Raw genomic sequence first — 14,952 nt, 5'->3', positions numbered from 1 at the left:
ATGTCTGACTTCTTCCTGTCCCACTGTTGCTATAGCGAGAGGAGGAAGCGCGGGAGTATATATTAGCACTGTTACGGAGAGCTCGATAAAACAGCAAATACTTCCTGTTGTCTTGTGTAATACTTCCTTGACAATTGCATGAACTGTGGCTGACCCCTCCATTTCACGGATGTGCACCAGCAAATGCTTAAAGGCTACCCTGCCCAGCTCTCTACAGTACACTCATATCATGTGGCAAGCCATGCAGCAAAAAAATAAATAAATAAAATAAAACGTGATCCAGATTTTTCATCTTACCCTAAAATTTAAATGGGATCTATCCCACGTCAAATAAAAGTAAAACAAATGATATGGTTTTAACAGAGACAAAGTGTGTTCTGTATCTGTTTCTAAATTCTGTCTGTTGGCTTAATTTAGAGCAAACATTTAAAAGAAAATAACCACATCCTGAATTAATGCCCATTTCTGCTCATTGTATTGACTACGTCGACTCTGGCTGGCCAACAGTATTACCGCGTTACGTGTTGGAGTATTTTTAGTCGCACATAAGCGATAATATGGAAAGAAGAGGGAGACTGCGGCAGTGCGGCAGGCAGGCTTAATTTCAGCGCGAGGGAAAGGGGATTGGGCTCTTCCAGACTGTTGGCGGCGCAGAAGGGACGGAAAGAGTGTCTCATGGCTGGCTGTTCAGACGGAAAGCCCTGTGGGTTCCTGTTACTTAGGAGTCAATGGAACAAAATAAATAAATAAGCACACTGCCCATTTAGTTGATAATGCCATCTGAAGGAAGTTCATTTCCCTTGCAGAACTCTGGTGTAAATCCTCCCTCGTATTGGCCTGGTCTGCTTCCGCAGGCTGTGTGTAAGGTATTCTCTTACTGCGTGCGGCTATCAATCTTTCATCAGCGTCCTCATTAGCATAGGCCCAACGCACAATCTAGATTAATGGTCACCATCATAATCCATCATATATTTCTTCTTCCTCTTTTAATTTCCTCTCCTAATTATTATCATCAGTTATCATTTGATATGTTCTACATGTATTGTATGATAATGACGGTAAATAATGATAGCATAGAAGTTTTTTGTCATATTTGTTTGTTTCAGCATTGTATTTGTTTTGGATCAGATACAAGCAATGAAGCCCTGTGTGGCTGAAGTGGACAGGGGTGGCACAAGTGTGTAATTACAGGATATCTGTTTTTAAGTGCCGCGCTGTTGCCGAGAGACCAGAGAAAGGGGGCCGATCAGCCGTTAGTTTGATCTGCCTGGCAATCTCGCAGCTTTCGCTCGGATTTCCTGTCTCGGTCACGAGCGCGAGCCGCAAGCTCGGAGGACAGAGCGGCGACGTCCCACAATGCACCTGTGCTCTCTCGCCCCCCCCCTACGCCCCGTCCAAGGGCGTGTCCGTCTCCGAACATTAATTAGAAGAGTGACAGATGTGCGGTGCCCCTCCGCGGAGGACGCTGTGTAAGTACGCGGTCGCTGAGGACGGTCAGACGCTTTTACCGGCGGGAAGCCGGGCGAGGTGGGCGGGGCGGCGGCCTGCGGCGTTACGTCCCTTACAGCCGCGTCCCTTACAGCCGCTCCGCTGATGGGGAGGAAGGAAATAACCGCCGTGTAAACAAACCCTCCCCGTATCGGGTCTCAGTCCGCCGCCAGGATAGAGTTTCTGAAAAAGGGCTCGCGCACCGTGCATAATTCATCCGGAAATCTCTTCGTTTGCTCAGTCTCTGTTTGATCGGCCTCTTCCAGGTGATGGACTGATGGAGAAGGAGAGAGAACATGAAGAGATAGTTACAGAAAGAGAGTATGATAAGGTGTATATTGTGCCATTTTGACATTATTGCTTTTTTGGTCTGCAGGTGCAAACTTTACCGTCGTGAATGCGGGTTTGTGGCAGCCGTAGTCGTGTGCTGTTGCTGTAGTGTTCTCCTTCAGTTCGGCCGCGCGCGGACTCTGAAGCACACGCTAGCAGAGCCGCCAGAGAGCTCGCGCGTGCGCCGCTCGGCTAGTTTCACCAGATCCGTGCGGGTGCGTCTTTGGGCCCCAGCCTCCCGCAGACGCCATACTGAAGACATAATGCCTCCTTGTTTTGTCACGCCGCCACAGATGGCGGGCTGGATGGCGCGCTGGCAGAGCTGCCCGAGCTGTCCGCTCCGCGCGCAGGTATGCACATCTGCTTGAGCCCACGCTGGAGAAGGGCAGCCAGCTAATGAGTACCGTAACCTGGCCTGGGTCCAGCCCTTATAGCCTGCCAAAGGTGGGGGGAGGGAGGGGGAGGAGGGGGAGGGGGAGGGGGAGTGGGGGGTGGGGGTGGAGGCTGTTTCAGAGTAACCCACTGGTAAGAGCCTGAGAAATCCGAAAATGAGGAAATTCATTCATGGTATTTTTTCTAGATGGCTCAGATACAGAAATCTTTCAGTGAACTCTCCTGTCCCGTCTACCACCTGTACGAGTGATCAAAGGGGAGCATGAAGGAACCAATCAGCATACAGAGCTGTCATTTGTCTGCCTTTCTGCTCTTCCTTTAGCTTTTGTTGGCTCTGACCTCCGCGAGCAGAGAGACGTGATCAGGTGATCACACCTGGGACTGGCATGAGTGCTCTCTTTAAAATTCAGCTGAGTGCCACAAGCTTCCTCCCATGAGACATGAGAATGCGCCGTGTTTTTGAATGAGTTTTATATTGCAGGCAACATCCCATTCAGTTATTTTAAATCTGAACTCTTAAAAACGAAAGTATTCCTAAAATACTTTCAAATCTGGATCTGGAAATGGAAACCAGAAACCGGTGTATCTGTATACACTTGCTAAGGTTGTGCGGCGGATTGCGAGTGTATTAATCAGGAAGACTGACAGCCGTACGCGTATGGAAGTTTTCCTGGTGAACAATGTCACGGGCTATTTCTGTAGCACGATGCTGTTCATTTGTGAAAATGAATGCTCTTGCAGAACAGGCTGACAGTAATTTGCTGAGTGATAAAGGCCGATGGTAGGGGTGAGAATTAATTTACAAATGCCCCGCTGGATCGCACTCTTTGTGCGAGACGTCGGTGACATCCCCTATTCCTAATGTGTCCCCGACAGCAAGCGTTTCCAGCGCGCGTGCAGGCGGCGTCGGTTGGAGGATTTATGGTCGCTGCGCTAAAGCTCGTTAAATACAGACGTTCCCGCGCGGTTGCCGTCGGCGCGTCCCGCGAAAGCGTCCTCGGGACGCCGGCCCTTATCTGGGCGCGGCACCTGTCCGTCTGCGCGGGAGGGCTGCGGCCCTCTGTCACGGCCCAGCATGCCGAGGGGCGAGGGCGCGTCTTTTTCCCGCCCGCCCCTCTCCCTCACCCCGCGCCTCGCCTCGCCCAGCCGGAGCGTGGCACGTGGCTGGGCTCCCGCGGCCCGCTCTGGAACGGGGCCAGCAGAACGATCGGGTGATGGATACGCGGCCCGTGATGCGCGTGTGTCCTGGTGTATTGTGCTCAGCCTGTTCGCTTTTTCATGAATGTGAACCTAGCTGTGAGGACATTTCAAGGAGATGGGGGTGGGGTGGGGTGTGGGGGGGGGTGAAAAGAATTCCACTGTGGCAATATAAGCCACACCCCTTAGCCTATGGCTACCACCGTCTGTAATGCTCAGGTTTTCTCTTCCATCTTTCTTCGTGGCTGGCTGCGGAAATAACCCTCGTTAAAGAAACAAATCGGCTTTTGGTTCTTCAGACTTTCCGCTGTTGGTTCAGTCGTTGTTTTGTGGGCCGAGCTCTAGACCCAAGCACACAGTGATCACACAAACTCAGTGGTGAAATGTAAGCTCTGTCTGGTTCCTCTCTCTCCAGCGGTGCGTCCTGTGTACACATCCACCGGGGCTCCTGGAGGGCCTGACCGGCTCGGGTGGTCCGTCGGTACAGAACCAGCTTTGTTTTCTTCTGCGGGTCTCTGTCTGGATTGAATTTCCCTTCCAGGGCCGGTGTGGATATCCAGAGGATCAGCGTGGGGTGGGAAAGGGTCATGTCGAGAGCACACAGGGCCCAGTCAGCCCCGTGTACCCCGCTCCGACCATCGGGGGGCCACTTCCTGTACCCACCTTCCTGTTTTACATCTGGGAGAATCACAGGAAACGGCAGCGTGCCACAGAATAGGCAAAACCCTTTCAAAAGCCCAGCTATCTGTCCTGAATAAATGCAGCATATGGACTAAAATATGGATTTGGTTATTATTATTTAATCACACAGCCAAGGCTCCTATTCAGAAAGGATTTGTGGCATGGTGCTTTAAATATACTGTATATCTGAGCAAGAGTGATTTGAAAATAGGTTTGCACTCTTAGTTATGCAGTCAATGAGCATCAAGCTGAGAAACTGCTAAAAATATGATCGGAATTTTATTTTTTATTATACACACTTATCACATTTTTTGTCTTGTGATAATGTGAATCATAATTATCACACATTCTTTGGATAAACAGACCTATGTCATAGTACATACTTATAACCTGATGTTATCTAGAAATACATAAGACCAATGCAGCCGTACACATGGTGGGTCATATCCCCACTCGACCTGGATTTTGTGCTTGGTATGTGTGCCCTGTTGCCTTGCACATCTGAGTCAGATGGGAAAAAGCCGTGATCTAACCCCGGTGTTTGCCTCCGATGCGTACGCCGACCGCTGTGCTGCAATTAGGGACCTCCCTCCCCCTCGATTTCCTGAAGGAGCGCGTTAGAATGTTCCGGAGAGCTCGCGGCGAAGCTGGGGCTCGTCTCATCAGTAACGTTAAGGCTTGGGGCGGCAGCCGGCTCCCCCCGCGAGGCGGTTACCGATCCGCGGGGTTTCCCAATCGACTCCCTGTACCCTGCCTGGCCTGGCGTTCCTGCTCTCCGCAAGGGCTCCGCTGGTTCCTCTGTGGCCATCCATAATTAAAGAGCTTCTAAACAGGGGTAAAGACTCAGCTGCAGGGATCTACAGTATAAGGGATGAACAGAGAGCGTGTGAAGGGAATCGTGGCTCTCTCCTGACACATCGGCCCAAAGTGAGCAGAAGCTCATTGGGGTGTTACAGTGGCTGCGACGCCTGACCTTGGCCTATCGGTGAGGCAGGATCTCAAGGTCCCACCCCCACTCCCACCCCCTCTTTATTTTAAGTGCTCATGAAGCCGAGACACTTGACTGTTTTTTTTTTTTTTTGGCTTTCACTCATTCCACAAGTGTACGAACCCCCCTCCAAACGTCCTCCTCTGAAACTAAACCTGACGTGAATTTTCCATTTATGGCGACAAAAACGCCCCGTTGAGCGACCTGTTGAGCCTCGGAGTGGTAGATACACGTAAAAACCAATTAAAAACGAGCAGAAATAACAGAGTCGGGGGATTAACAAATCATTTTTCTCTTAAATCTCCCCGAGGAAAGTGCATCTCTGCGGAATCGTAAAAGTGTATCTCAAATTAGGGGGCAGCTGATTAGAATGATTATATTTTTTTTACCCTCCTCTCTGTCATTATATTTTATGTTTCCAGTTTATAAAAATATCGGTGCTAATCGTGTCATTGAGGAAGAGAAGTTTGTTGGGGTGACTTTAGCGTGGCACAGAACTTCGCTACGTTCGCAGTGGCGGGCGAGGGCGGGGCCACTGCTCTGTCCTCCCGGTCCGCCAGGGACCGCCCGGGGGCGGGGAGTCTTCTCGGTCGAGTATGACGGCCGATCAGTTGACTGCTACATTGGCATCTGAAGTCCCTGGCTTCAGATGCCAATGTATTGCGGGTTCTAATAGCAACAAGGGGCTGTGAATTCTTACAAGGGCGTTGGTTTCAATCCCAAGCCAGGGCAGTGTTATTACGCCCTTGAGCAGGGTAATTGACCTGAAGTGCTTGTGTAAATATTGAATGCATATATTGCACCTTGCTGTGGTTAATGGTTCCTGTCATGCAAATAAACAAATCAAAATCATTATGCTAAAGCAAGTCAGAGCTTTCTTTCCCCCTCTCTCCAGGGAAGTGCTTTCGCTACAAGGTGTTCCTCTATGTTTATTAAGAGCCAATAAATGCTGAAGAGGTAAAGGCTTTTAATGTATTCGTGTTATGTTGCCGACGCTGTGTAATTACACTCAATAATTGTGTGCGTTTATGATTGTGTTGTGTTAAATCTGAATAAAAGGGGAGATTATGACAAGCGTCGACCGCAATGTTAACTGACGGAGGTCCTGAAATAAAATTTGCCATGAGAGTTGATTCAATTGATTGGCTTTCCTCACAGTGACAGGTGGGCACATTTTGCCATTAAAAATACTGCAGAACAAATGTGTTGGATAGACAGATGCAGAGGACTGCTGTAATGAAAATGTATGACTGTCAGATGCCGGACTGTGGGTTCACGTTGGTCTCAGACTGATTAAAGTACATAATTCTGCCAGCAGCAAAGCAAACTGCATTAACACAGCCTAGCTTAAAGTTCCACAAAAAGCCTGTCCTTAACCAGCCATTAACTGACTTTGATGTAGCAAGTGTCCTGCCCAGTTACTCAAACAGATCTACTTCCTGTGGAATCTTTAAATACACCGGGCCAAGCCATCACATGAATGAAAAATGACACACTGGTGACATTATGTATTGAAATGGTGAAGCGCATGCGCTTGTAGATCATGCAGAAGGTGGATCATTTAATTTAAAATGGTTTTGTAAGAGTTGATTGAACTATGAGGATGTTCTGTTATCATGATATTGGGATATTGGGGAGAGACGAAAGAGCTTGATTTTGCTGCCAGTCACATTTACAAAATGTTGCCACCATACTAAAATTCTGATTAGTTTGTAGCTGTAGTGTTCACAAAAGTGTAAGCATGGTCCACAGTACACGTGGTCCACCAAAAAAGGACAAATGCCTTGGAATGACCGTTGGTTCACCTGATCTGTACAGGATGTGCTCTCTCTTAAAGTCAACACTTGGCCACTTCCTGTGAGCAGGCCGGTGACAGCCCACAGTGCCCTTGCATGCGGTTGGCGGTGAGTTCCGGCAGGTTCCAGCGGGTCTCCGTCCTCACCTGCTTTTCTCCACGGAGTGAGCGGTGAGCGAGGAGAACCAAAGTGGTGCGAGGCGATGCATCACCTGCTGAGGCGAGCCGGCCTGGGGTGGTGGGGTGGTGGGGTGGTGGTGTGGGAGGGGGGGCCGATTCCCCCCCAGAATTGGCTCACATTAGGAAGATCCCCAGCAGTGCGTACCTGGCGCTGAGCGCCGTTAAATGAATCGCTGCCATTAGCGCGTTGAGAGGAGAGCTCCATTACATAGAGGAGACGTTGGCTTTGAATGTCACCCACACTCTTTCTTTCTCTCCTCCTTTTTCCTTTTTTCCCTCTCGCTCACTCTCTCGTGTTCTCTCGCTTGCTGTCTTTTTTACTCTCACTTTCTTCCTCTGACTTTCTATTTTTCTCTCTCTGTCTTACTATCTCACTATCTCTCTCTTTCTCTCTGTTCCATCTCTCTCTCTCTCTCCTGCGCGTGTGGGGCCGCAGCGCCCCCCCTCTGGAAGGGGCGGCGGCGGGGCCGCTCAGTGTAATCAGGCGCCGTCAGGCTTAAGAAAGCAGGAATTATGACTTACGGCCGGGCCGCGCCCCGCCTCGCCTCCCCGCTCAGACTCCATTTCTGCTCCGCTGCGCGAACAGCAGCTCCAGACCTCCGCTGCGCCTCGCTCCCCAGCGTCTCCTCCAGGCCTTCACCTCCCCCTTCTCCCTCTGCGCTGAGCTCGTGCCGTCAGCCCCTCCCACGTCCCCATGTCAATATGGGCACGATCTGGAGAGGCGCAGTTGTTACGGCCGGTAAACCCCCCGTCCACCCGCTGCCTCCTTACGGGTTGATGTGCTGCAGATGTGCCGGTCCGCTCTTCCTGCGACACAAGCATAAGAGGCCATTTTGGGTTCTTTACATAAATGGTTTAAAAGAATCCTCCCTTTTGAAGACTGGGCACAAAAGTTCTACTTACTTTAAAAGAAAAAAATTCAGGCCTGCGTCTCATGCTTTTTTTTGCTGTAGATGAAGAAAAAAACATCGATTGTATGGATTGCAGTCCTTTCTTTGTTACATTATTACTCATGGTCCATGAAAGAAAATCTACCCAAGACCACAGTGAGGTGCAGAGCAGCTTTCATAAGTTAGAGGTGTTGACACCCTCTGTTCTGACAGTTTTTCTATTGGCTACCAGAGCTATCCAGCAGCAGTGCTTTGTAGAGGTTAGGAAACTAGGCTTGCAACCATAAAGTCACAGGTTCGAATTCCAGATGGGATACTTCTGTCCTCCCCTTCAGCAAAGTACTGAACACAAATTATCTACAGCTGGTGTCCGTATATGATGTACCCGGTTGCACCACTGGGTCATTTTAAAAAGTTAAGCTGCAGGAACATCATCACCTTGGTTGAGCTCACCTGCAATTCAAATAGATTATTTCACATTTTTATTTAATATTTGCTAAAATAGATTTAGTAATAGAAAAGCTCATTGTTAAATATCAATAAATGCTGAATAAATTAAAACCCAAATGGGATCTAAAATGTATACGCAATTTTTTGGAGAAAAAAAACAAAACGAAACCAAAGAATAACAGAATGTGAAATCAGAGAGGCCCTGGTTTATATTCAGTGCGGTACGGCTCCATCTTTGCATCACCTGCTGCTGTTAGCTCCCTAACGCTAGCTGTACATGTTAAAATGTACTTCCATTAAGATAGAAAGCTTTTTCGTGACACTGTCGAGACGGTTACATGCTAACTCACGGTGATCTCAGTGGCACTGATTATCAGCTGTTTTCTCTGTTAAAGATGGGTGGGAGTCGCCTTGTTAGTGGCTCCTATTTTATTTATTTTATTCACCTTTATTTAACCTTATAATCTCTTTTTCAAGAGAGACCTGGCCAAGGTAGCAGCAGTAGGCCTACACAATAGTTACAGACTGTACAACAGTCAACTGAACATACAACAATACACAGAGACAGCTATTCAGTCTTGAGGAAGACATAGCATCCTGCTTGAGAAACGAGCTGTGCCTCGGTCTGATGTCATAACCGCGGGGGCTGCTGCAGTGGAGAAAACAACGGCAACCTTGCGCTGACCGTGAGCTGGCCACGGCTCCATCTCCCATCTCGACAAGGGTACGTCCACCTCCAGAATGATCTCTGAACCGCCCACTTCCTGTTAGACAGCAGTGGAGCCATGACCTGGCACGCGTCTCTGAGCCCCCCCCCCCCCCCCTTCCTCCCCCACCCGTCCATAAACAAACTCCCCTATTGGTTATCTGGCGCCTTCCCCCTCCAATTGCTGAACTCTGAATGACATATAGAGGAGGAAGCAGGCTCCTCATGCATCTCCTCCACCCCCTGCCCCCTTCCTCCTAACAAGACCTCCATTCTGGCTAAGGCACCCATGTTGCAGTTGACAGTAATGATTTTCCGGAAAGTACATTTTGTTGTTCAGCTTGGTTTTTAATATCTGTGAGGGACACTGATTGAATGACTCTTGCGGTTGCAATAAGAACAGTAGGTAAAGGCTGCAGTAAATGACATGGTGGGGCTAGAGAATAAGTGTGTGTGTGGGGGGGTGGGTGGTTGGGTGAAAACGAAGGTGACCGAGGAACCAGTAAATTTCCAATCAGGCATATTTATAGCCAGCTAGAGGGCAGCAAGTCACATGTATCTGTGTACTCCCTGGAAGTTTTCAAGATCTGTGGCCCCTGTCCTGTTCAGGGTTATAAAGGGTACCATATTCCAAGCCCTCTGTTGATAAATATTGACATCAGTCAGTGCCAATAAGAGACCCATGTTGAAGGCAGTACCAAGGCAGATGGCTTCAAAGCATAATGCAAAGTGTCTCCTGTATGGTCCTTGCTAACAGATGCAGTGGACCAAATGTGATATTTAATTATTTTTTTTCCAAACAAAAAGCACTATAGCACAGACAGGGCTGTGATGCTTTGCTATTTTTTTGGCATTCTCCCATAATGGATATGTACTGAGTATCTACACCGGGCTCAGGTAGAATGAAGCAAACAATTTCAAAGGTGGTAATGCACAATAGTACTTATGCCGTCTGAGATTGAAGATAAATAGATTAATGAAATTTGATCTGTAATACACAGTTCTGGCAAACTTCAACAGAGTTTGTGGAGGTCTTTTAGATTGAGTGCCTTTGAAAATCTAGCAATTTAATGTGAATTAATACAGATATTAGATATGCCCATAAACATGTATGTATCATGCTCTGTGCCTTTGTAGTTGTAGTATATCCCATAACCAAAACAAAACCTGCACATTTCTTACATCTGGTTATGAGCGAAGACCCATGTTACCTTCTGAGGTTGATGTTGGGGAGTTATTTTTTGTGGGTTGATGCTTACTCCATTTTTCAACAGGGTGACCTGTGCTGTCATACTGGGGTCATTTCCTGCTGTGCAGAGTCATTATATCCTCTCCATATCCCTTCAGCCTATGAGTGGAAAGGGGACAAGTAAAACGTTCCCTGTTAATTCAACTCTGACAGAGTTTATATGGCTAAAGTGTCAAAGTAAAACATACATTCGTTCTGTGTTCCTTCGTGAGATTCCTGGAGCGAAAGCAGTATACTGTATTTTACTTAATGTTTTGTTCTGACTTTTAGCACAAGCTCTCAACAGAGATTCTTACGTAAGAATGGAAAATGAGGAAATATTGAAATTCATTTTTTATTGTTCCATTACACAGTGATCTGATGAGTTGCGCTGCTTTGGAAATGTGTTTAAATCAGGACTATCTGGCAGTATTGCCAAAAGGTCTAGGCTTGTAATTTCCTCTCTGCCAATATAAGTGCACGTCAAATGCCTGCAATAAAAACAGCTGAAAAAAAGTCTCCCCTCTGTATTTTAATCTAATATCAAGCTGAGCCTGATTAAACGGTTACAGAAAAGTCTGCTTTATTCATCTGAATGATGTTTGTTGGATTTGAAAGCAAGCCAGGAAAAAAAGGCCTCAAAATAACCAGTGGATAAATGACTTACTGCACAGGGCTCTCAGCGCTGTAATTCCATTACAATAAAATCCAAAGGCGTCCTTATTTGGCGTTGGGTAGTTAGTTCTTGAAAACATTAGAAAGGACCGGGCTAGATGCTGCCCAGTGCAGCCCTCTCTCCCTCCCTGACGCCCATGTGACACGCTCGCTAAGCTCGCTGGGGACCGGGGAGTGATCTGATTGCGGCCTGCCGTTTCGGGAGCGCTAGGGCTCGGCGGCTCATTTGTTTCCGCGCTTGATTGTCCCTGCCACTCAGCCCGCTGCCGGCTTAGCACTCGGCTGAACCGCGCTCTCCTGCTGCTGGGAACGTGTCCGTAAGGGACTCCTCCGTACGTCTGTGCTGAAGAGGAAATGGATCGTGGATGATGATCGTGAAGAAGTAATAAGGATTATGATGACTGATGATGATGATGAGGGAAAATAATTGACTGGTTTTTTTGTGTAATATAATTATAGCACATAATAAACACAGTTATAATTATTAGCCATCATCATCATCATCATCATCACTGTTCATCACAAATTATCGCTCATTTATCAATGGAAGAGGGCCAAATTAACGCCATTTCACTGGACTGGCTGTTGTGTGCTTACTGTATTGTAACGGGTTGGTTGGTTGGTTGGTTGGAATTTGAATGAAGCTAGACTGATGTGATGAAATTAAGTGTTATAGCTGCCTGCTGTCATAATGAACCCTGTTTACTCAATATGTTTTAATGTGCACACAATGTACAGTAGGCTAATTGTGCATATTAAAATATGTGTCAACCGTTAATGGTGTTGTGTTATGCTATGTTATGTTATGTTTTTGGTTGCAACCTTATAGCCACAAGCCCAGCTAGTTAATTACTGCAGCTGCAGTCCGAATACCACTCGTTTAAAGTAATTCAGTGAAGGTTAAGATTAAACATACTTTGTGCGGACAGTCTAACGTAGCTAAACAAGACTGCTGGTATTCATACAGTAGCAGTGCAGTTATGCTACAGTGTAGGGATGGCTATCAACAGGGACCTCCCGGTACGATATTATCTCAGTGCTTAGGTGCATATATTGCGGTTCTTTAAGTGTTACAATTCTGTAAGTATTGCAATACGATATTATTTTTTATTTTTTTTCTGTTTTGGTTTCCCAGAGGCAAGCTTTTTTGTGACATAAAATACTAAATGAATATTGATTATGAAGTAAGTTTAACGATATAGGCTAAAAACCATCAGCAAAAAAATAGCATAACATAAACAAACCGATGACAGAAGCAGATGACAGTTTAAAACAAAATGTCCCGTACACTAAAGGCACTAGCTACTGCTTTTATGTGGCAGTGTGTTTGAGCGTGGGGCGATGCCGGCATAGCTGCATGTCAGGTGCGCTATGGAGTGACAGTCTGTAGCCTTAGCTCAGTATAGTCCTGATCAGAGAGCCGATATCCACGCATCACCTCTCCAGGACTCGGTTGCTTACCTCTCTCAGCTATCTCTCTCGTCCTCTCCAAACACGTCCACGGCGCTATCTCTACCAGCCATTTTTTGTTGTTGTGGTTGCAATGATGACGATGATGGAAATCTTGTCAGTCGTAGCTCCCGCGCATCACCCCGGAAACGCCCCCGCTGTCTCCGTGCTCTTCCCCTAACCTGAGCAGATCGCCAGATGAGTCCCGATAAGTGCGGGGAGAACGCTTGGCTCGGGTTCCAGCTTCACCGAAATTTATTACACTTTATCACGGGACTGAGTTTAATATAATCACCATGAGCTTTACTCTTAACTTAAATACCTCTCATATGAATTAAATTATGAATGAATTATGAAATGAAACAATGTACAAATCCAGGCTTGTCCAGAAGGTATATTTTTATTGACCCACTGGGGCACCGTCTCACCGTAGTTACTGGCCAAAAGCAACTGTGGTTTTGAAATGTTTTTTCTTGCTTATTTGCTTTGAGGTCAAACAGTAAATATACTTTTTTGTGGCACACTGGACTATTGGTGATACGTTATTTACGGTCCCCATTGGAAAATGCATAATGCCAGACCACATTATTATCAAACACTGCAAATGTATGAATGAATTGTTTTTTTGTTCGTATATCCATTCTTTTGTTTAAACCACCTACCGTTTGCTTTTAATGTTATGGAATAAAGGGAGGGAAAGGTTTTAGGTTTGTTTCTAAGTGCACAGCAGTAAGCTGGTCATGTTAGAAAGTATATGGGCCATCGTAAATGTTTCTCCAGTTAAGATCCAGCTTGGTCAGGCTCATGCAGGAAGGGTACTTCTGCCGGCTTGAGGCTTCAAAGGGCGGAAGACTAGAACTCCGATTGCCATCCAGACAAATTATTATTATTATTTTTCTGTTTTTATTGTGATTTTTCATGATCAAGCGGTGTGTAGGCTCTGTCCTTGCGGCCATGTTGCGTTTAGCACGGGCTGCAGATGGCACACCTGCACTCTCTCCGTGACCTCTGACCTTACCCGTGCCTGGAGAGAGGCACCAGTGGAGCGTGTCATTGCAGCCCAGCAGATTCATGCCCTGGGACCTGGTTAGGGGGAGACAGGAGTGCTGGTTGTCGTTGGAAACCAGGAGATTGCAACTGATTTATTCTCACATTTCATGTCATCTTTTTTAGGTATTGTACTGTAACCCTACAACGGACTTGCATGTGATGTTGTTGGAATCACTTTGCTAATTCTTTTTTGTTTTTTGTTTTTTTTCTCCAGGTATCTCAGTAACAAAGAAGACGCATACTTGTGAGTATTAATGTTTCAATAGTACAATTTACTGAGGGAATGCTTGTTACTGAAACAAACATGAGCAGAAGCAAATTGAGTGAAGCTACATTTTGATATTATGGCTATTTGTTCAACTGGAAATGGTAGAAACCATTAAATAAGTTAATGTAATAATATACGTTTTGGAATATAAGTAATTATCTTTGCATCGTTTATAGAATAATGAATCATTCTGATGATCTTATGCAAGGCAGAATTATTTTTGCTTTATATTTGTGGTATTTTGCGGTCTCACCTTCCTCTCTGAGGTAAGCAGTCGATTTCCTGCTGCAGCTGAAAGCAAGAGGCCTGCTGAAGGCCTCATGAAATCCTGCAGGGTGCACATTGCATTAAAAGCAGAGAATTGAACTGAACATGCAGTTCTGTAATTATTTATTTGTTTATTTATTTTTCCAGTATGCCTTGTGGATCCGTTGTGCCCGTATTCATATGGTGCATGATACATCTGTGAGCACTTTGCACAGAAAACAATGAAGACTTCACAATCTGCCTCTCATTCAGGAACTTCCTGTCATTTTAATGCCACGTTTGTTTGTCTTGAACCTCACTCCTTGTATGCGTTTTTGAAAAGCGCTGCTGCTTTCTCGCGCCTCCTGTTTGGCGTTTGGGGGTACCTGGGGTGTGGGTGCCGTCCTTGTGTTGTCTGTGAGGCCTGCTGCTTTAAAGCAAGGATGTGGTTTGCTTGTGCCCTTGCAAGGGCCCCTTTGAGCCTGAACTGTCACTGGAAGCGTTCCGCAGTTAAAATAAATATGCAAAGAGAGTGTCATAGAATAAGCGGAAACCATGTTGATACCAGCAGGCATACATTTAAGCGTTCATGCGTTCATAGGTCACTGATATTCAAGCATTCAAGTAATGGTTCATATTATTCTGTTATATGAATATATGAAATGCCACAAAATAAATAGAAACCAAAGATGGCTGCAGTACAGGCCTGGTAGAGCATCACCGGGGAAGATACCCAACATCTCGTGATGTCTATGAGTCACTGACTGTAGACAGTCATCAAATTTGAAGGATTTGCAACCAGGCTTTATTTCAGATTATGTGAATTTTTCGAATTACTTTTGTTTTCCGAAATTGGAGGGGGGAGGGGAGTGAGCTATGCATAACTGTGTGTGTGTGTGTGCATCCTGTATGTGTGCATGTGTGCATTGTCATTGTTA

At 46.4% G+C, this 14,952-nt stretch overlaps 1 protein-coding gene across 1 annotated transcript in view; it reads left to right on the top strand.

The window, feature by feature from the left end:
* The window catches only part of roraa (RAR-related orphan receptor A, paralog a), a 245,252-nt gene that overhangs the window by 145,856 nt on the left and 84,444 nt on the right, over window positions 1-14,952 (top strand). Inside the window, exon 2 of the mRNA XM_035395181.1 lies at window positions 13,715-13,744. Within this exon, the coding sequence (XP_035251072.1) occupies window positions 13,715-13,744 (30 nt within the window). The remainder of the gene's footprint in view (window positions 1-13,714; window positions 13,745-14,952) is intronic.

The sequence above is a fragment of the Anguilla anguilla genome, chromosome 16, assembly GCF_013347855.1.
Source record: "Anguilla anguilla isolate fAngAng1 chromosome 16, fAngAng1.pri, whole genome shotgun sequence".
In the NCBI taxonomy this organism is placed as follows: Eukaryota; Metazoa; Chordata; class Actinopteri; order Anguilliformes; family Anguillidae; genus Anguilla; species Anguilla anguilla.
Note: the sequence above shows the minus strand (reverse complement) of the source record. Positions and strands in the feature narration are given on the sequence as shown.